Below are 23683 nucleotides of genomic sequence, written 5' to 3' on the forward strand. Positions count from 1 at the left end.
TGAGCTTATACTGGAATATATTTCAATTCTTGGTAGAATATTATTCATGATAAGGAACAGCAGATGAATTGTGGTTATCTGTTCAATGCGATTGATCTGGTTATCTGTGATTGCGATTAACAATAATAAAAAAAATTATAGTATTTACTACGTTGTCGTCTTCAGTTATTTGTTTGATGATTTTTTCAATTGATACAGAAGATTACTGTATTTGTTTTTTAAAATTATTTTCAGAATATTCTCCAGATTTTTATGAATCAACAAATTAATAACTGAATCAATAGTAATTGTACAAAAGAGGTTGCAAAAGTATTTAAATCTAGATTTATATGTAGGTTGTACTAGGCGTGTGCTTGTTGAACAATTGATAAGATGGTGATGAGAGATGAGACCAAGTTTTAGATGAGTAGAAAAATGATCAATATTCATGAATTCCTAACAAAATAATATTGGATAATTTATCAAACTATTTCTGTTACAGAAAGAAAATCAAGGAATTGAGGATGTGTTCATACGGTTCGCAAAAGAATGTCTAACGAACTCAAATGTCGGGTCTCCAAAAAGGATATAACATTTTTGAAGTTTTCTTTTGTAGAGTTATTGTTAAATTGCAAATAAATATGATTTTAAAAGAAATAGCTTTTATTTTTATTACACTTTGTTCACAAACAAATTTTCAGTGAGCTTGAATTATGTCAAGATTTTCTTAATTACACAATTGCACAACATGACAGATACAGTTCTGATTACAGATAGATAGTACAGTGTTTTGTAAAGAGTGTGTTTTCTCAATTTTTAACGTAAGAATTGCGGTAGATGTAAAAGAACTGCGACGCTTTTCCACTTTCAAACAATTGTTGTTGTGTAGGTGTAGATAATTATCATGTTGAAACAATCTAAATTATACAAGATTATTCTATAAAATATAATTGCACAGGACTTGATTACAGATAAATTGTAAACTTTATCGCTGATATTTAAGGTGAGTCATTCAATTTCTGAATATATTTGTTCAACCAAAGCTAATAACGTAATAATTATAAATATAATAACATTGATCAGTGCGACCAGTAATCCGATATTCTAATTACATTTTTTGTAAAATTTGAACTATACATAACTCTGAAATTATATAATATCGGTAATGATAAAGTTCACAACGCCCATTATTCAAATAATTTTCATGAGGTACACAAATCACTCATTTGGTAAATAAATGTATAGCAGTAGTTGAATTGCGAAAGATTCAGTCTACTTCGTGAACATCAGGATTGAGCAAAGCCGGATGATCATTCAATGGTAGGAGCATTCGCTTTTTGGGAGTTGGTACACCATTCTCGTCCTGAGAAATGGTTCTTGGAGATTCACACTCCACTTGATGGAATGACGTCTTCTTCACCTGGATCTCCAGTTTGTTGTACTGGTTCCTCTAACATGACAAATATTATAGTTATTGTTTTATTCCATTACAATAATACTGAACAGAAATTCTCGATTTTTCCATTATCATGAAAATTGAGAACAAGATAAGCAACAGGCAACTAGCCCTTTCAAGAATGTTATCTATTGAATAAAAGTGACAAATAAAATTATAATACTCTCCAAGTTTGATAATGCAATACATTATTATGAAACAGCTCTTATTCATTATTCAATAAAACTGTTATTATTTATCATTAATTCAAAACAAATTCTATTTGCATTAACAGAATATCTGTAGCCAAATCTGTCACATTACACCTGTATCATTGTATTTATGGAAATTGGAAAGCAGGGCTTTAGTTATGCTAACAGAATCAACTAAAAAAAGCTCTTGGAAAAATGTTCACTAGAAAAACTAGTGGTTGTGTCAATTTCAAGTAGTTTTATCTATAATAGATAATATATAGCTCCACCACAATAAATAAAGTAAAACGTTGCTAGAAAACTATAAATAGACTACCTTGATGAGAGCTGATCCATGTTTGGCAGAAGCAACTGGTTGACTGAGCAAACTGGGCAATAGACCGGAGAGGAAGTGGTTGGGAAGATACTCCTCAGCTCTAGTCACATGTCTCAGCGCAACAGCCACTTCCGCATATTCGTGGATGCTCCTCTCTTCAGCCACGCCTGCGCACAGACTCACTCTGTTGAGGGGCTCCGGCACCACCATTTCACCGCTGCAAACCGACTTCATCAGCATGCAATCAGTTCCTGCCCCAAATAAATATAAATTTACATTTATTCTTTCATTAAAGATTACTAATTTTAATACACATTAATTCGTTCAAAAAATGGATTATTTTTCCATTTCCAACAATACAAGTACGATTGCATAATTACGTATTCAGTATTCAATATTTTACACCAGAAATAAAGTATTACACAATATATATGTCAGCAACAAAGTCATCAAGTAATAATGAAACACAACTTTTTAATTAACTCGTGATATTTATAGACAATACTCTAGTGTTTCTGGATAAATGTTACTATATCTCACCAAAAACGGCATGTGAAGTCAATTATGATTACAATTATTGTACCTGTGGTCAATAAATAATTTTTCATTTAATAATAAGTATTTTAATTTACTGAATAGTTTTATTCTCCCCTTTTCAAATTAACAATAATGTTCACTCATTTATCAATTGTTACAGATGGATGAGAGTGTGGTTAAGTTGATATAAAATATTATACCTCAATAATTATTAATTTCTATCAAAATGTCAATATTCCATGTTTTTATGTAATAAAGTTTCACTTTTCCGTGAAGATACACTATCAAAAATGATGCTTTCTTATTATTTGTACAATTATTGCAAATAATCCCAAAGAAAATATTTGTTTTCAAAAAAATACAAAAACAATTTGAGAAAAAACAGATAAATAATATCGCAGAACTTCAGTCACAAATCAGAGAATGCAATATTTCCAAACCGTCCCACTAATATTAAAAAATCAAATAATAAACACAGAATTGATTGAGGGAATCGATAAGTCATTGAATAATCATTATACATATCATAATTACATAATTTATATTCATTGACAGTAAAAGCATATTTGACAATAAAATAAATGATAATTCCAGACAAGCAAAAGTGTAAGCTTGTTGAAAATATAAATATCACCAAAATAGAACCTGCTCAGAAAACCTGTTTCGACTGCCAAATTACCTGGTCTGAGTGCAAAGTAGTCAAATGTAGAGAGAGAAACTGCATTTTTCAGTCTTACAATCAGATATTCATCGTTTTCATTGAGATGTAGACACAGAGCTTCGAAGGTCTGGGGAAATATAAAGATAAATATGATTTTGTGTGAGTTTTAAAATTGCTTACTAAATAATTGTTTAGGAAAACAAAAATAATTAAAAATAAAATATATAAAGTGGATTGATACCTATTGAGGAATCTAATGATAAATATTTATGTTACCAATTGAATTTGATGAATCGATAAATAATTCTTTATAAGTTAGATACATTTTTAAAAATGGCTCATCTGTCAGTCTTATGATGTCTACACCTACACCAACGTGAGCTGATAATAAATTACTCATATAATGAATTTAGGATCTTGTACTTTGTACTAAAATTTATGAAAAATTTGGTTTTTGGATGATGATGATAAATGTGTACCTGACTGTTGACAGCCTGCTGCATCCAATTGTCCATGTTGCTGGAAGATGTGACTCTAATCGGATCACCAAAAGTATGTGATTCACAGAGTCCATCAGCAGCTATTCTGTGAATCACTTCCATTTCTTGGACTTTGTTTAGATCTGTAACAGTAGGATATTTGGAATGAAACTTTTTCATTCGATAGAAAGTTTTATCGAATGTTTTAGAGATGATAATCGTAGAATTTCATTTTTGCATGTGCTTTATGAATAGTTTTCCTTCGATGAAAAATCCTGCTATGACAATATTCCCTCAATTAATATACAAAATAAATTCCAAGTTTTATTATATGTTTCATATTTGCACACAGTAGATTAAAATTCATACACACCAATACCACATAATATTACATGACAAATTCAGGAAGTTCTCAATACACTCTACTACTCATATTATACACAGAGCTAAGAGTTAACAACACTAAATTCTTCAAAGAATGCATGTGAATTTTACTCTTCTATTAATTATCAAATCAAATCATGACTTTTCCTCTTCTTATTTTTCTATGTCTATCTTTCTATCTTGTTTTTGGAGTAATCTACATCAATCTTTACTGTGTTCATCTAACATAATTTTAGTTTTACATTAATATCATAATTCATGTACAGTGCTATTTTGTTCTGTACCACTATGTTTTGTTAGACTCAGTGGAAATTGTCATATTGTATAAATAAATCATAACAATTCACCGTATTCTTCAGAACTCACCGAATTTACAAGTTTTAGAACTCAGGTTGTAGAATTTTAGCTCACAGTATATAGTTTTGTTGGGCATATAGAGAGTCATTTCTCCCAAGCTGCTGTATGAATCAAAAATGCATCTCTTGATGTGGTCATCTATTTCACTATCCAGTTTTACCTTGAATATAAAATGAACAAAATTGTTGACTGTCCATTAATATCTATATAGTAGATATTGTATTGAATATTTAAGCATCAAACTCATTCAAAAAATTTAACAAAAAAGTTAATAATTACCATAACTTAGTTGATTTTTTTTAGCATGAAAACGTTAAACATTTTCCTGAATTGAAGTTGCTTTCCATGACGAAACACTATATAATAACTTTGTTGAAGTTCTGACACTGTGTTACTTGTAAATATTTGAAAAAACACTTACTTTTGTTGGAGTATTGAGGAATGCATTTCACTGAAGAGGAGCTTCAGGAGTGAAATGCATTCCTCAATACTCCAACAAAAGTAAGTGTTTTTTTCAAATATTTACAAGTAACACAGTGTCAGAACTTCAACAAAGTTTTCCTGAATTATTAAGAGTTCTCAAAACTATCCATGTTTATTTTATTTGTTGAGTACTTGAAGCTTCTAGAGCTAGAGCATTAACTTTCAGTTGTAAGAGTACACAAAATTCAGTTACTAGTCATAGCTTTCAGGTTTTTTTGTGCATCTAATCTCTATCTCTATAGGGTACATCAATAATTCACTATCATGAAATAGCCTAGGCCTACTCTATTTCAAATGCTAAATTAGTGTATCTATTTTTAACATACCGTTACATTATTGACAAGAGATGATTTCTCATTTTCAGTAACTTCTCCTTCTCCTTCCATTTCTGAATCATTATCAATCAATTTCAGGATCTGGAATTGAATTAATTAAATTTGAAAAATATTTTCTGTTTGAACATATTTGAATATGTCCTTTCTTCTTTAAATTGAATTTCATGAATTCTATAATAATTATTGATATCATAAGTTCATCAATTTGCAGTTGTGTAATAAGAATAAATTATAATGATCGAATAAAGATTTCACTTCTTGGGAAAGCGTAGAGTTCTATCACTTTTTCCAAGGTAAAACTTAAAATAGTAAATGCAGGAAGAAATAGTTTTTATAATTTAGTTTTAAAACTCATGAACATGAGAAATTATAATTCGATAAATTGTACGATCAGTTCACCTGTATTCTCTTCAATTGATTGCCTTTCAAATTCTCCGAGATTCTGTTAATGCACAAATTGAAATTGTGGGCGTACTTTCTCGTTATAATAAGTATCTCAACAAACGACTTTTTATCAATTCTTCCTCTTGACTGTAAAATAGAAATTTAATTACGATCTATGCATTTTTATTGGCAATACTCGTATATAATAACATCTATTGTTTATAAATTAGAAATTTAATTACGATCTATGCATTTTTATTGGCAATACTCGTATATAATAACATCTATTGTTTATAAAATAGGATTATAGAACCTTTTTTGGAAATTAATATAAAATAATAGATTAAAAACACAAATTAATACTACTAATTACGATGTTTTTAACATCGATTATTCTATATTAATTTCTAAACAGGGTACTATAATGCTATTTTATAAATAAAAATAATTAGCCCTGAATGCATACATTTCAAGAACCATGTATTGTGTTTACATATTAGCTACCGTACTAGATGTTGTTTATACACTACCTATATTTACATGTATATCTATAGTACCTAACCTATATTTACACAATTTTTCAAAAACGTTTTTCACTCCAAAGTATCGATCTTAAGGCACAATGCTCATCATAAAATTATTATTATTATTGCATTACTCACTCCCATTTTCTGTTTTGAGCTGTACTCTTCAACTGCAGATTTTAAAGCCAAATGGATCATGTCTTCATACTCCTCCATAGTAATTTGAATGTTCGATCTAACCTGATGAGGACAAAATTTTACATTAATAGGTATAGGCATAGTACTTATTCTCATCTACTGATCATGGAAAGGACACATTGGAAAGCACTGTATATAATCACATAATCGATAAGTACTAGTTTTCTGTGTAAAAACAAAACAATGTATTTCTGGCTATAACGTTCAGGAATATAATACCCGAATTTCTCCAAATTTAAAATTATTTTAGAATTTTTTAAAGAAATGCTATTTTCCAATAAAAAAGCGGCCAACTGGAAAATATGATATATAGTCTAATCAAAAATCAAAATATAAATTCAATTTGTATGTAAATGAGAAGTAATTTGAAGAATATACCATATTTTGTAACTCCTTCAAAATGCTCCATGTTGTAGCGAAATTTCGCTTTTCTTCAAACGGTGCAATGCTTTGATAAATGTCATTCATCGAAGAAAATCCAAAATTGAAAACTGCTTCTCCACTGTTTTTTATGCTATATCCCACTGCTAGAGCATTCTTCAAAGCCTAGTTGTAAAGAAGAAAAATTATTTCCAATTTTTAAATAACAACTAGGCTATACATTTCCGTGAATAGAGGATGTACCAGACATAATATGTAGACTATGGCACGTATAACATTGGGACACCACGAGCTGAGGTGCTTACACATTAGAACACATCTTTGTTGTCCCTGAGTAGCCTAAAAGAAACTAGCACATCAGACCAGTGGTATCCCAGAGGTGGCCTTGCTGGCGACCCGTGCGAGACACCACAACTTGATGGTCATAAAGAAACTGATGCAATAGGAACTAAGGAACTTAACCTATTATATAAGGACACCAGCAAGATACAAAGTCTCCGCCCCAATGCGTGGTGTAATAGTTATTTTTGCGTTCATAACACACTAGGGGAAATATAGCCGAGACACTGGACACTATACTTTTGTTATCAAGTTATCATACTCAGTGCTGATTAAATTTTAATCGTAATTAATTTTACGAGAACCAATCATAGAAGCCGTCTTTTCTAAAAGGCCTTCTCTGATTGGTTCTCGTTAAATTAATTACGGTTAAATTTTAACCTCCTTTTGTGCAACCGGCCCTCAGGTAGCTAGCCAGGCAACCAACTGGTGTCCCAGCAAGCTTTACACACAAATACCATTGTTGTCCTAATGTATAATTCAGAGCTGTAATGTATCTGAAAGGGGACCATTCACTATCCGACGACTGGTAGTCCAACAATTTTGGACCCGTGTAGTTAGACCACACCGCTCGGATCTCTACCTCTCACGCTCCGACTGATGGTTGTCCACGAGAAAGTTCAACATCCCCACTCACGTTTCCGACCATGACTAGGCGGCTGATCTTGGGATGTCGGAAGTGTTGGACCTTCAGTTGATCTAACACATTCGGCTAGACATCCAACACTCCACGAAACAACCCCATTCAAGAAGTCGGATAGTAAATGTTCTGCTTTAGTCCCAGCCTAAAGTCTTTAATTTGCTTTTTATTTTACAGATCTTCAAAAAATTATCAACGTTATTTATATTAAACGCTACACATTTATCTTATAGGAAACCTAAACATTATAAAACATTACCAGACATGTCACTTATTATTATTATTATAAAGTTAAAACTTAACTTGCGTGCACACGCATTTTCATCATGATGTTATAAGAAAGGGGTCTTGATTGGTACCTATTAAACTTTATGAAAAACAAAATACTTTTTCAAAAAAAAAAAATAAATTTATTAAATATTGTTATTCGTAGCTTATTTTAAGTCCAGAACAAAAATTATGTTCAACAATACCGTAAACAGAATACTGTAGTTTTTACTTGAAAAGTTTACATGATTTCATTGGAATTTGTTGATTGTTTAGAAGCATTTTATAAAATAGACAATAACCTATAAAACTTTATTTTTGCAGAGCAAATTTATTAAAAAAAAGATATTACATTTTATATATTATGCTGTACTTACATTCAAGATATTTTGAAGGTTATCAACACTCATTGGATAACCTATATCCATCACAATGTGTACGTAAATTTGACTGGATTTTTTATTTAAAAGTTCCATATCTTGGATGAATTGAAAACAATATCTAAAAAGAATTATCTCTCTTTTTTTAATAGTTATAACCCCGCTTTTTCAGATCAATAACATTTAAAACTCGCACTCGTGTTCTTTCTTGTTTATAAATTTTATGAAGTAGGAAGCGCTATCAGCGCGCAGTGGTCGGTTCAGCAACTAGTTCTAGAATCACCTGTGTTGTGTCACCGTGAGAAAGAAAAATGAACTATGAAGTTTTCAATAAATTTTGAAAATAAGCTTTGTTTAATGTTTTCTTGATGAATACATAGCATTACTACAAAATCGGGTTATCACTCAATCAAAGTCAATTAGATCTCGGGCACCAGGTAATGAATAAATTTGCATTTGAACTTTACTATCTGTTGTTTCGCGTTTCCCATTAATTTTTAAACATGGCTGACACAAAGTAAGGTGCTTATGTTTCTATTGTCTAATATTTCGTGGTATTTTTACAGAAATGGAGCTCAGGGTAGGGAACAGATACCGACTAGGACGTAAAATAGGAAGTGGATCTTTTGGAGATATTTACTTAGGTAAGTTGAATGTCTATTATCTCATGGTTTACTGTGTCCGTATTTTCTAGCCTATTCTTGGCTCAGCCACTGGTTGGATGTGTGATTTATGAGAATTTTCAACTTTCTTTGTATTTTTCAGGAACCAACATTTCTACAGGTGAAGAAGTAGCAATCAAGTTAGAATGTCTAAAGACAAGACATCCTCAGTTGCACATAGAATCACGATTTTACAAGAGTATGCAAGGAGCAGGTGAGTGGACTGACCCAATGTGCAGTATTATTTTCATTACTTCTTGACAAAATGTCACATTGAAAAATTCTTTTAATACATACCGGTACCGTAATAAAATTATGATGTTTCTATTAAAGTTACGCTGAATGTGATAATAAAATACATTAAATAACTTAGCTTAACGTATAATTCTGAAACTTGAGGTGCAATTCCTTAGAAGTGTCTCTTGACGCGCGGCTATAAGCAGGCGTCTTGAGACACGTGGTTAGAGTCCATTAGAGGAGAGCCTTCATGGTTAGAGCACATAACCTATAAATTCATTTGGTTCGATGATTTATTAGATATGAATAGTAAAAGCAATATAATAGTTAACACTTCTATATTCATATGTCGCCATAACGATCTTACAACATAAAAATCGAATGCTTCTAAAATCTAAACGTTTCTCGAAACGCCTCTAATGATAATAATAATGAGTTTCATGGCGTGGTCATAGGTATGGCCACAAGTGAACAAGTCAAGAACATAAAAAACTGTCATAAGACAAGTCAAGAACAAAAATACACGTCAAAACACAAAAAGCAGCAAGCAGAAGAAGCAGCAAGACAAATGCAGAAAGTATCTACTTACAGTCTGCGGATCACAATCATAAAACTCCCTCAGAGAATAAAAAAGGCTCTCCTGAAGGAAATCCCTCAGTCTCCTCTTCAAGATTGTCTCTGGCAGAGTCCTGGCTGAAACTGGCAGCTTGTTCAAAATTCTTGCTGGCTGGTAGATGTGGCTGCTCTGGGTCTTCCCCAATCTAAAATATGACAGATCCAGTCTCAGCCTGCCTCTGGTGCCATGAACATGCACATCACCCCTGGTAGGCAAAGTATGGACACTGTGGAATGCCTTAATAGCTGACCTGTGAATGTAAAAATTGAATACAGTGAGAATCTTTTCACTCACAAAAAGAGGCATACAATGCGCTAAAAATTCTGCCCCACAAAGAATCCGGATGGCCTTCTTCTGCACCAGCAGTACATCTTTTACCTCAGAGGCACCACCCCAAGGTGATGCCATATGCCATCACACTTTGAAAGAAGGCAAAGTAGCACATGCGGAGATGGGCCTCTGGTACACATCTTCTCAGGCTCCTGAGCAAAAACAGCACCCTGCTCAACCTGCCAAAGACTACCTGAATGTGCCCGCCACAGGAAAGCTTACGGTCCAGAGTGAAGTCCATTCCTGAGGCCAAACACAATTCTTTGGGTCTTCTCGCCATTGAGAAGGAAGAGATTTGCCCGAAACCAGTCCGCAACAGCCCTCTCAGAAGCACACATCTTTCTGCCCAGGTCAGTCATGTCACCACTGATATCCAGCATTGAGGTGACATCAGCATAACACACCACAGTCCTGTCTCTGAAAAGGGCAACATCATTAATCATGATGAGAAACAAGAGAGGCCCCAGTACAGAGCCCTGGTGGACCCCACAGCTCACTGATCTGACTTGAGACCTCACTCCATTCGCTAGCACTATCTGCTCACGTCCTTGCAGGTTGGAACGGAGAAGCATCAGAGGGCTGTCACCAATTCCGTAGGAAGCGAGCTTGGCCAAAAGAGTAGCATGGTCCAGGGTGTCAAAAACATCTCTAAGGAATTGCACATTAATATACTTACAAGTATGATTTTTTCCATCATTATTGTGTGGCTCAGTTTTAGTTATATAGTACTGTAAACATAAACTGAGAATTGCCTAGCTATTTCCCAAATATATTTTCGTGATGACGTTGTCGATAACTAGGAATACTAGTTTCAACTTACAGTTAGGACCAAGCCATTCGAAGGGCTTTTTAAACGAGTAGACGGGGCTGGAAACTCTCCGATTGGCTGATTAGGTTGGCGTTCAGGAAACAGTTAATATTCAGCCTCGAATTCATTTCATTCCAATAACCACACACAACTTAGAACCTTATGTCATGTGGATACCAAAAAGAAATAATAACTGCGTTGATTTGTATTATTATTTGTTTATTATTCGGGAAGGATCTCGTAAAATTCCGATCCATATTATTTGTGGTTAATAATTTGAAATGCTGAGGACGAAAAAAGTTACATAAATGATAATTGGCAAGGCATGAGGCAGTGTGAGAAACAAAATTTTGTTCTTTTTGGCAAATTTGATCGGGTTTCCTCGATTTTTGCCTTTAGATTGATAATTTATAATGCATAGTATATTCCTATTTTGGTTTATAAAAATTATCGATTAAATATTTGCTTTTTTTGAGCCGATACCCGTCAACAGTACCCTAATTTTTCAATTGTAGTTGTCATTTCTATTCAAGTATCACCTAAAGTAATCAATTGGTTCAAAACTCAGATGATATGCACCAAGAGAGTTTGTATTTATTACATTTTTCGTATGGTAATTGCCGTTTCCTCACCTACCGATTCCTCGACTGCATGACATGACAGAACTGGAAGCTCTCGACTCCGATTGGCTGATTGTAAATATGTCAATCAGTCAATTTGATTGATCAGTCAATCTGAGTCGAGAGCTTACTGTCCTGTCGTGTACTGTTATGTCATCGAGGAATCGGTGAGGATGAAAACCGCCAATAGCGCACGCGGCACTGGACATGAAATGTGTAACAATTCAGGTCGGAAACTGTTCGGATTATCCTCGTAACTCAAATATTAAATCCCTTGTCTAATTTACGACTGATTACATCAATGTCAATGAAGGAATGTAACTAGGACTACAGCCTAATTATTTTCTTTGATGCATCTATACGCCAATGTCGCCTCAGCGTACAAATACGCATTTATTTGATGAACTGATTGTTTTTTATGTGAATCTTGCTCGAATTTAATACGTGTTTCAAAAAATCAATATTACCTTTTAATCTTCCTAAGATTTGTTTCATAAATATTCTGAACTTTGATAGAGAATTTCAACGTATATAAATGTTTTATCAGTTTATAAAAGAGCTTTGTTTACTAGTGGTTACCTATTTCAAGATCGGTTATATGATATGTAACTGGTTGCTGTGTGCCTTCAGCTTTTTTAATATGTGTTTATGCATTCTCGTCCATCAATCTTCGGTCGCTGTTTATATTATTTACTCCATCACTCAACCAGTCTAGAAATTTTTCGATGCGTTTTGAAGCGGCATGTACATTCGAGGTCGACTCAGGCTTCCACTGATGCAAATGCATTGTACAGTCTGCGTTTTCTCTGGTTTGACACTTCAAACTCACTGATTTTATCTGTTACATCATTGTTACTTGAATACTTTTTACAAGATGATAAACTGAGATGCTAAAATGTATTCTCTTCCTTGTATGAGTCTTTCAATTTTGAGTTATCTAGTTTTTCTATGACTAATGCATGCATTTTATCTTTAAATTATACTGTATTAGTACCTACATTCTATTTTTGTCCATCGCTCGAAGATCTCTTCAACTTCTGTTCTAGGCGTTTCTCACTGAAGACTGTTCTTCTATTAGCTGACCAACTTGTGAGTATTCAATCTCATCAATCTAATTTATTCACTTACTAGAGTTTCATATCATATTACTCTGCAACTGCACAAACTTGAAACGTATTTTTAGTATTGATATCAGATACAAAAAAGGTCATACTGTGATTAAGATAGTAAAATATGTAACTACGGGTAGAAACAGTTTTAATTTTGTATTTATTCTTCATTTTAGTAATATTCAACTTACAATATTGTTATTCGCGGAATAGGTATCAGAGTATTATCAAACTTGTTTCGAACATTACTTTAATAAGTTATATCACAAGTTTTCTGATGTATAACCGATCATTTTTTGCCAGAAGGTTAAAGAGTATCTGATCCTATGAAATTATGCTCCCATCAGCATTGCATAAAACAATAGTTTGTAATTCTTTCAACTTTTTTAACAAATTAGTTTTGTTCTTGTCTAAACAGTGTTGAGTCAGTACAAGTAAGATTGAGTGCTTCATTCAAGGAATCCTAACAGTTAAGACTCTACAGTACTCCTCCTCAAATAAACCGCAATACAGACAACTTTCCTTTCTAGATTATGCGACTCCATAAAAATACTGTATCGTTTTTGAAAATTGATCTAAATTAATAAATAAATTAAAAATTCATGTACCCTTTTTAAAAAGGTTTATTCACAATATCTTTCAACATTATTGCCATTTAAAGTGAGTGAATCACCTTTTACTTTCCTTGCCTCATTACCTACCATAGGTAAGGAAAGTATTGCTTTTCGAAAAAAATTAAGGTACCCCAATTTCTAAATTTCTATAAATTTCAAGGTCCCCTGAGTCCAAAAAAGTGGTTTTTGGGTATTGGTCTGCATGTGTGTGTATGTGTGTCTGTGTACACGATATCTCATCTCCCAATTAACGGAATGACTTGAAATTTGGAACTTAAGGTCCTTAGAATATAAGGATCCGACACGAACAATTTCGATCAAATGCAATTTATTCAAGATGGCGTCTAAAATGGCGAAAATGTTGTCAAAAACATGGTTTTTCGCGATTTTCTCGCGAAACTGCCACAAGTCCCATATCTGAAAAATTTCAGGAGCTTCGCCCCATCTATGCAAAGTTTGATTTTCCCAACTATCAGGTTTCAGATACAATTTAAACAAAACATTTCAAGTGGGAAAGATTGAGCATGAAAATCTCTACAATTAATGTTCTGTAACATTTTCACTCAAAATTGAAAATAAGCTCGAAATTCGAGAAAATGTGATTATTCAATTGCAAATTATTGTTGATTCTATTAAATCATTCACTATGAAGAGATAGCAGACATCGTGTGTCTCCAGCGTTATTGTCCTGTCACCAGCTGGCTCATCTTTGAATAGTAGACTTGAATTGCGCGTGAACACTAGCGTCAGGTGATCAATTTTCATAACGGCATGGAAAGTTGTGTGAGTGCGCCACACCAGATCTTTATATTAATGATTTTTTACTTCTTGATAAATGAGAGTATCACCAGAAAGTCAATGATATAATATAAATTAACTATGCTTATTTACTAAAATTTTCCTGCAGTTGTTTTTATGTTATCTCTTCACGATTATTATTATCATCATCAGAATAATAATTGATTTCGTATGTTATGAATGTTGACATTTTACTGACACTGTATTTTTTGTGTGTTGCAGATTACTAGAGTAGATTATATACACACTCGAAGCTTTATACATCGAGACATAAAACCGGATAACTTCTTGATGGGTCTTGGCAAGAAGGGTAACATTGTGTACATAATAGACTTCGGTTTGGCGAAGAAATACATGGATCCTAGGACGCGTTTCCACATCGACTATCGTGAAAATAAGAACCTAACCGGCACTGCCAGATATGCCAGTATAAATACACATCTTGGTATAGGTAAGTAATAATGTTGAAGTTTTTTATGGAAATTCTTCTCGTATGGCTCGATCCTCGAATTTTCATTTGAGAGTTATATTGATTGAATTACGTATTTCCGCGAATAACTAAATTGCTTGCGCATTGTACACTTTTTGTTGTATCGAAATTTTAATCATACACGCTTTTACATTTTTATTGTGGTTGTAACATAATCTTCTTGTTTCAATATAAAATTATTTACTAAGTTGAAGAGATATAATATGTTTGTGTTGAAATATGTTTTATCCTTTAAATATTAGAATTTTCAAGAACGGTTCATACCTTCTTGATGAACAACGATAAAAATGTTATGGCATACTGATTGTGAATATGTACTTGTTTTGCAGAACGTTCTAATTACAAAGAATAAGTGATCTGTCTATTAATAATTTATCTGCATATATGTTATAATAATGTTTTTTTTATTCATTGCTACTAACACAAATTATATAATCATAGGGAGAGAACAGCAGGCTTGGTGTTAATCTTTCTCCCCGAATTTTATGCAACTTACTAAAATAAGAATATTTATATTAAAAAAAAAAATATTCTGATATACATTCTTTGACATCTATAAAGTAGTGAAGCTGTTCACAAAAAATATTCTGATAAAGTAGTGAAGGTGAAGAATAAATGATCAACAGCAGAATGAAAATGTCAGTAGTCATTATGAGTGAAATAACTTCCACCTTTAAAAGTGCTTGTGAAATGATTCAATTTCGTCAACTAACTGAAGATTTACCAAATTGAACTTGATAGTTATTGAATTTTATTTTATTCATTATGATTTATGTGTTAATCTCTCATTGAATTGATTGAAACATTAATTTATATTAATATGGAATATGTTTATATATTTTCAGAACAAAGTAGAAGAGATGATCTTGAATCGTTGGGATACGTGCTAATGTACTTCAACCGCGGGTCATTGCCCTGGCAGGGACTGAAGGCTGCCACCAAGCGCCAGAAGTACGAACGAATCAGCGAAAAGAAAATGTCCACCCCGGTCGATGAACTGTGCAAGGGTCATCCAGGTCAGTTATCTAATTAGGCCTACATTTTGAAATTTCAGGTTCCATAGGATTTTCGTTATAGAAAAGAAAACTTATATTCATTTTTCAAAGTCAAGATCCACTGACTACTCTCCATCAGTTCTGATCCAATATTCAAAAATATAATGTTCGCATTCTATATTGTTGGTAAAAGATCGAGATTTGAATGCCCATGTTCTATTTTTACAAATAAGCCTACTAAACTTAGCTTATAGTTATTAATAATCTAGAAATAAGGTACTAATGATAAGTACTGTTGTTAAGACCAAATGTTCTCTTTGAATTAACCAAACATTTTTGAAGCTCCTATTCTGAATTATTAACATGCTTCAACCAATAGGACTTTCTAGTTGGATTTTCCAACTCACTGTTGAATTATGTATTGCAATAACTGTGAATTTCGATAGAGTACATAACAAGAACATCAGTTCTTAGGTAGTTATTTGTTATGCTAAACTTCAAGTTTTCAAAGTATCAGTGATATTATTGAGAAAATTGTATCTTGTTTGAAACCTGTGAAAGTTATTTTACAATGGCTAAAATCAAAATAGCTGTTGCTAATATCTCGATTTTGATTTGCAGTGGAATTTTCGGTGTATATCAATTACTGTAGGATGTTAGGGTTTGACGAGAAACCCGACTACTCGTACCTGAGGCACCTTTTCAGGGGCATATTCGTCAGGCAAGGCTTCACCTATGACTACGTTTTTGACTGGAATATGCTCAAGTTTGTAAGTATATGTTGTTTACTCACTTCTATACTGTATTTCTTGTAATGCTTGTAACACTCTGTGGGTCTTTAGCACTGCAACACCGTATTTTTGTACAGTCTCTTTCAAGTTGTTTGTAATGATTCAATCACTTGAATAAACTAGTGTATCGCTAGAAATGTGTACAGTCCAGCAAATGTTCGTTATATTAATAGTAATAATATTTGTAGTTTAATATGTTTCTAAGCAAGAATATTAATCTTACAGTAATAATATAATCATATATTAGATATATAATTAATCAGACATAATTAATATATCAGCCATTATTGGTAATCGTACACTTCCGGACATGCACTTTTTTAAAGATTAATTGAAAACGACTAGATATTGACTAAACCACTTGGTTATTGGAATAACCAATATATATATATAAATAATATAACTTATCGTTATAAGGAATTGTCGTGGAAGCCAAGGTCCACATAGGGCTGTAGTGCTAAAGAAAGAAGAAAAAGAAGACTAGTTTTGTTTGCTACACCATTATCAATATCTAGTAAAAATGTTTTCTAAATTATTTATCAGGCTCCTATAGGTCGCCCTATAGTGAGGTCCACGTTATAATGACAGTATTTGATCGACTTTGGTTTTGCTATCCTTGTCTATCATGCGACAAAGCCGGTGGTACTATCCTTTTCTAGGTCCACAACGATGCCAATTATGTTTTTGCCAGTTAAGAAATATAATTAATTAATGCAGAGAATCGGCATCGCTATTTTTCTATCTTTATCCACTGCCATTATAACGTGGACCCCACTTAATGGTGTTACAATAAGGCTAGGCGCAGACCAGTTAGTCAAGGCAAGACATGATCAGACACGTTCAGTCACAATACTTTACATAGTTGTTTATGAAGACATGTCTAATTGCAATGACTAATCAGTGTGAGTTGCGTTATGAGCAACAATGTGAAGTATTGTGACTAAACGTGTCTAATCATGTCTTGTCTTGTCTTGACTAATTGGTGTGCCCCTAGTCTTAGATTCCAAAGTAGCTACTTTTTTCATTGTATAGTCGGTTCCAGCTGCCTAAAAACAGTCGCTACATCATGTAGGCTCTGAAAGTGATCACGTGGCACCTAAACACTTTGTGCCAACCGAGACACTCGTTTGTTTAGTATTCATTGTGACATTATGCTTCAAATTTATATATGAATTTAAATTAAAAAAAGGGGTTTATATGAAACTAATGTTTGTTGACAGCCTCCTACTTTCTCCATAATTTACCAAACACTTGCATGTTTTGTGTTTGTGTAAATTAAATAAATGAGAAAAGTGTTCACAATTGAGGCACTTCATTGCATATTTATCTTCATGAGAGGTAGTTTATGTTGATGTTCAGGGAGTTTGATTTTATTTTTGAGCTTGTGTAAATTAAATTAAATGAGAAATGTGTTCACACTCGAGACACTTCATTGTATATTCTATGTTTATGCTGAGTGGAAATGTGGAAATGAATGTTTATGTTCAGGGCGGATCGAGGCATAGAGACAAGGACCAGCAGCAGCAACAACAGCAACAGGATGAGCAACAGCAGCAGCAACGCAACAACCCGAAGATGTATGTGGTAGAGGGCGGTCAGGTGGCTGGGGGGGCAGGTGGCGCTCCCGCCCTGGTGGCGGCCGGCGGCGGAACTGCTGGGCGACGCGCCACCCGCAACTCGTCCGAGCTCATCGGCTCGCCAAACGTGTGGAGGCCCAATCCCAACAACACCACCAGATCTACCACCGGTACTAACTTATTCTGATCAACTCCAGTGTTTCTAAAGTTGTGTCCACACTAAACAAATGTTAGACAAACGTGTTTGTTTAAAAAGTTTAGACAAATTTTATTATGTTTGCCCGTGGCCAGTGTGGACGCGTCACCAAACAAAATATTTGTAAGTGGGAAGAACAGGTTTTATGTTTACAGCTTTCAACACTGAAAATGTTTGGAAAACAGTAATTTTTGTTTTACAAACAATGATAGTCTAAACTTTTTAAAATGTTTGTCCCTGAGCTCTTCAACAAACATGTATGTCGAACATTTGTTCAGTGTGGACACGGCTTTAGATTCATTTTAATTCTAATCAACTAATTTAGGGTGTCCACTAACAACAGGACAAGTGTGTTGAACATTGTTGTGTCATCAGAGGGGAACAAATTGTAGGATTCACGTTTACTTGTGACTATTTGAAGTAACTTTTATTTGTAACTTTTCATTTTATTTATTTCTTAAACCACAGCTGTAATTCACGTGAAGCCGGAAAAATGCAATCAAGAGAGAAACAAGGGTAGAAATAATGTGAGTTTGTGTTTGAAATCTATTTCTGTAAATTGGGATTCAGACAAAAAGCATGCATGTTTTATTGAATCTCATCAAAAAAGTTACATGCCTCAAGTCACGTGTCGTAAGACACCAATGTGTAACCTCACTGACGTGAGGTGCAAAACGTCTTGACGATTAAATATCGACGTAGCAAGATATTATGAAATTGAGACTTTATTTTGCAAGCTTATTGAACACTGCTTGATAACGTCTTTCTTTATATTCTGTTGTCGATCATGTATTACAAGTTTTGTTTGAAATGTAGAATCATAGAGAAATGATGATAGCATAAGTATCATGGTATAGGTCGTTCAAGTTCCAAATTTCAAGCCGATTTTTGTTAACTCAAGCGAACTACTGTCGACTACTGTCTATTGTTACTGTTTTGGCCTGGTGACAGTGTAAGAACGGCACAGTATGTGAGACTACCAGCGTCACATAGCTCCACGAAAAAGAAATACTTGGTTTATCGGCTTAATTTAACATTGAAAATTGAAACATAAACGCCCTATACCATGGGATATCCACGTGTGCTATCTTTTCTTTATGGTTATATTCTGTTGTCGATCATGTATTACAAGGTTTTTCCGAAATTAAGAATGATCCAGTCTAATGTGAGCGTTGCTTTGCAGCGCGCGGCCGAGCGCTGACCGCCAGCAATATGGATGCGACCAATCAGCAGCAGGTGGGTGGGGCTCAGGCCCCGCCTACGGCCCCGCCCCCCCTGTCCAGTGCGCAGGCGCAGGACCACCGCCTCTCCATCAGGCTGCATCGCGGCCCACCCAGTCCCAGTCTAGCCGACACCATCGATCTGTCGCAGATGCCGGCGCTATCAAAGCAAACAAAGTGAGTGGCTAAATGCGAAACGTATGCTAGGAATACTGACATTTTAGTGAATATCATTACACAATATATTTAAGGCTGTGCAACAGGCTAAAAAAAATTACTGGTGGTGTTATTAAGCTATCAACATAAAAAAATCAGAATTTTTTTCTGATCGTTACTTTTTGAGATATGAGCGTCCAAAGTTTTTTAATTTTAAAATTTCAAATTCGGTAAAAGATGAATTCATGAAATTTCGAAGATGAATTCTTCATAATATTGTTGAAATATTCCATAATAGGCCTATAATGAAACGAAAAATGTGCTGAATATATCAATTTTTAATTAAGTTATTCCATTTACAAAAAAATGATCGATCATAACTATTAGTGGAGTTATTTCTAGTCATATTTTGTAAATGGAATAACTTTTTAGCTCATTTCAAGCTACTGGTGGTTTGGAACGGTCCCATGGAATTTTAACCAAATTTAACTAAACAAAAATGACATGCTTCGAAGATCGAATCCAAGTGATTTCCTATGTTGTATCAAATGTCCTAATGTACCTGAATATTATTGAACTACCTGCCTCAATTTAAGAATAAGTTTGATTAAATATAGTGGAAAGTATAGTGCAAAGCGAGTCTGCTAGAAGCTAGTGTCAAAGATAGTTTTGCTTTTTCGATATTGTTCAACTGTTTGCTCTAACAGGCCAGCAATGGAAGGAAGTTTAGGTGGTTTAGTGATAGATTAATCGTTGATTTTAATTCTTAAGATGATGTATTATAAAACTTTTCAAAAATGTCAGTTTTATTATAAAAAAAATTAAAAGTGTCAGTTTTGCGAGAAAAATGAACATTGGTTTTGATGCATTGCAGGTCTATTAATCATCATTTGGATAGTAAAAAACGGTGAGTATTTTCAACAATTTCACATTTTCATTTTTCTATAAACTTGTGGAAACTAGTTGTCGCTTTTTGTGATTTTATCCATTAACATAGTTGATTCAAGGCTTTAGAGTTGGAGTATCAAACCTCTGTAAAGAAGTCAAGTTTCCTTATTTGTTAATATCTTAATTTTAAAAAAGCAAGTGATTTATAATAAATTGCTGATTTTTGCAATGAGAGGACTATTATTATGTGAATATTATTGCACATAATAGACTTGATAACTGGAACACATGTTATTTCATTTATTTATTTATTTACAATGCAAATGACACTAATGTAATAACATTGAAAGATAAAATAATAAGATAGTCCTTGGGCTATTTTTCTTCCAAATTTATAGGTGAAAAAGCCCAAGATAAGGTTAGAATTTCACGTGTACAATTTTGATAAAATTTTAGTCCAAAACAAAAATGAAAACTATAAATTTTGAATTTAGATGGCCTGAATTAATAAATTAATTAGAAATATTCCACTTAATTACCACTTGTAACGAATAATATTGAGTTATTTAAGAAAATTAACATTGACATTCAACCACATCAAAAACAATATAAACATTTTAAAAGATGAACATTGTAAACCAGCAGTAGTTCATGATCACTACTTGAAATTATGGTAACTTTATTCAATAAGTGTTTCACTTAGCCTCCCAACTTTTTTAACAATGATGTGTCATTTCTCAAAAGATGAAAACTCTACTCTTTTTTAATATCAAGTTAAGTTGTTCTTACTGAGAGCGTAGGCCTACTAAACCGCAATGTTGCTCTTATTTGAGCTGACTTTGAAATCACTTGAGTAATATATCACAGTATTGTAATCACTAGAATAATATTTACAGTACTGATTCACTGAATGATTGGGGTTTTGTACTAAGCATGGATTCAATGGTATGTCTATTCTAAAAATTTAATAGTATTTACAGTATGTTAAACTGAAGAATTCAATAGTGTAGAATTTAGGCTTTATATTAAGCGTATTACTCCGGTTGTCTGGATTCCACGATCTATTCTTTTGCATTTTACTGACAACTGAGATCTAGAACAAAATCGCTTTTACCAGTACATCAATGATGTTCTAGAAATATATTTATGTTACTGTGGAACTGAAGTAATTATCTAGGATTATTAATGTGGGACTGAGGATTTATTATTTAAATTGAGCTTTTTTCGATAGTTTGGAATCTTGATACAAGACAGTTTGTCGAACTGTCAACTAAAGTCCGAGAGATATTACTTTTAACATAAAGAGGGGAAACTGATATCTCCTTCCGCAGTTTATACCGTGGAGGGAGTAGTGGAGAGGAGTAAGCATGCTGCGCACAATTGGATAATAATAATAATAATAATAATAATAAAAGCCTTTATTGGTTCCCAACACTATACAATAATACAAAATAATATGTAGAAAGAATGAACATCCTTGCTAAATTGAAAATATTAAATAACATTACTGAATTAGCTAGCTTTTTTTCAAGTAGTCCAAACTCCATTATTAGTATACAAGATTGAATAAAAAGAAAATGCAAAAATGTTCTTAACATTTTATTTGTGGAAACCAGGTCCTCTATTGGACATAGGCCTCTCCCAGGTTCCTCCATCTATCTCTATCCTTTGCATACACTGCCCACCTATCCCCAGTCACTTTCACAATGTCGTCATCCCATCTGAATCGCTGTCGTCCAATTTTCCTTCTCCTCCAGCTGGGCTTCCACAAAGTTAGACTCTTCGTCCACCTGCCATCCTCCAATCTAGCGACGTGACCTGCCCACTTCCACTTCAGAGTCTTGATAGTCTTCAGTACATCGTCCAATTTTGTTATCGCCTTGATGGATGTATTCCTAACTCTATCTAGCCTCCTTACGTTCAGTATACTTCTTTCCATCGCCGTTTGAGTTCTTGCTATTTTCTGTAGTATTGTTTTCTTTAACGCCCAGGTTTGGGAGCCGTAAATAAGCGCGGGAAAAACACAAGTCTTTAATATCTGTGTCTTCTTAACAGTACTAATCTCCTTATTCTTGAGAATACTTTTCAATGACCAATATTTCCTCCCAATTGCACACCTACGTTTCACTTCTTTGTCGGTTCTGTCAGTGAAAGCAATCAGTTGTCCTAGATAAATAATCTCTCTTGACCAATTCAATGAAGAGCCATCAAGTGTTATGTCTACTGTTTCCCTATTAGTCATGAGATGTGTTTTCCCTGGATTTATAATGAGCCCCGCTTTCTCACTTTCAGCAGCCAAGCTGGTTATCATGATTTTTAGTTCCAATGGAGATTTGGCGATGAGAACATTGTCATCCGCAAAACGTAAATGATTTAGATATTGTCCTTGGATATTCAAACCATACCTATCCCACTTGAGACCACTAAAAATGTTTTATAGAGCAGCATTGAAGAGAGACGGCGAGAGTGGGTCACCCTGTTTCACACCTTTCTGCACGCTGAAGATCTCTCCTGGTGAATCTGATATTACTCGTGCTGTACTATTGTTATATACGTCCTTTATTATATTTAAGAAGGTTGCTGGAATCATTTCAAGCGACGTGAAGAGGAATGCATGTTTCAAACTATCAAATGCCTTTTTATAATCAATAAAGGCCAAGTAGACACCTATATTGAATTCCTCACATTTTTCTATGAGTTGACTAACTGCTTGAAGATGGTCAATCGTTGAGAATCCACTTCGAAATCCCGCCTGCTCGACTGGTTGACGCTCATTCATAATTGTTTGTAGGCGATATTGTAGCATTTTCATGAAGAGTTTCCCGAAACAAGATGAAATGCTTATTGGTCGATAGTTGTTGATGTCGTATTGATCTCCTTTCTTGAACAGTAGAATTATGTCTGATGTTTTCCACTGCTGAGGTACCGAATGTTCACTGAAGATTCTATCAAACAGACTGATTATTGTTTCTGAAGAGATCGAGTACAGTACTTTCAGCATCTCGTTTGTTATCCTATCGCCTCCTGCCATGGTATTGCTTTTCAAAGTACTTACAACTGTCTTCAGGTCACTTTCTTTAATTGTTGGTACTTCTTCCTGCAAATTAATCTGCTCCAATACAACAGCGCTCTCAGATGTGTCCCGATATAGCTCTCTGAAGAATTCATTAGCATTTTCAGAAATACCTTTCCTATTCCTTACAATCCTGCCACGTCTATCTTTGACTCCAACTTTCCATTCTTTACCATCAAACAATTGTTTTCTCAATTTCTTTGTTGATCCAC

General features: G+C 33.7%; 2 protein-coding genes across 5 annotated transcripts; one reads left to right on the forward strand and one right to left on the reverse strand.

The window, feature by feature from the left end:
- Positions 1–621: 621 nt before the first annotated feature.
- LOC111059814 lies at positions 622–8539 on the reverse strand. Of its 4 annotated transcripts, XM_022347467.2 has the most exons (10): positions 8289–8539; positions 6663–6830; positions 6225–6326; positions 5578–5709; positions 5170–5259; positions 4370–4520; positions 3620–3762; positions 3159–3267; positions 1943–2193; positions 622–1429 (listed from the first exon to the last, which is right to left on the reverse strand). In XM_022347467.2, the coding sequence occupies exons 1-10, from the start codon at positions 8385–8387 to the stop codon at positions 1247–1249; spliced, it is 1428 nt and encodes a 475-aa protein (XP_022203159.1). In that variant the 5' UTR covers positions 8388–8539; the 3' UTR covers positions 622–1246. The 4 variants fall into 4 exon arrangements, with proteins under 4 accessions (XP_022203159.1, XP_022203219.1, XP_022203280.1 ...); XM_022347527.2 differs by lacking the exon at positions 5578–5709; XM_022347588.2 differs by lacking the exon at positions 6663–6830 and having other exon boundaries at positions 8289–8538.
- A 33-nt stretch (positions 8540–8572) lies between these two features.
- Positions 8573–20421, forward strand: LOC111060080 (casein kinase I). Its single transcript, XM_039434572.1, has 10 exons — positions 8573–8728; positions 8858–8935; positions 9057–9171; positions 12506–12653; positions 14308–14536; positions 15421–15591; positions 16192–16340; positions 17850–18108; positions 19318–19531; positions 20385–20421. Exons 2-10 carry the CDS (start codon positions 8860–8862, stop codon positions 20419–20421), a joined length of 1398 nt encoding a protein of 465 aa, XP_039290506.1. The 5' UTR covers positions 8573–8728; positions 8858–8859.
- The last annotated feature ends 3262 nt before the right edge of the window (positions 20422–23683 follow it).

The sequence above is a fragment of the Nilaparvata lugens genome, chromosome 8 (assembly GCF_014356525.2).
Source record: "Nilaparvata lugens isolate BPH chromosome 8, ASM1435652v1, whole genome shotgun sequence".
In the NCBI taxonomy this organism is placed as follows: Eukaryota; Metazoa; Arthropoda; class Insecta; order Hemiptera; family Delphacidae; genus Nilaparvata; species Nilaparvata lugens.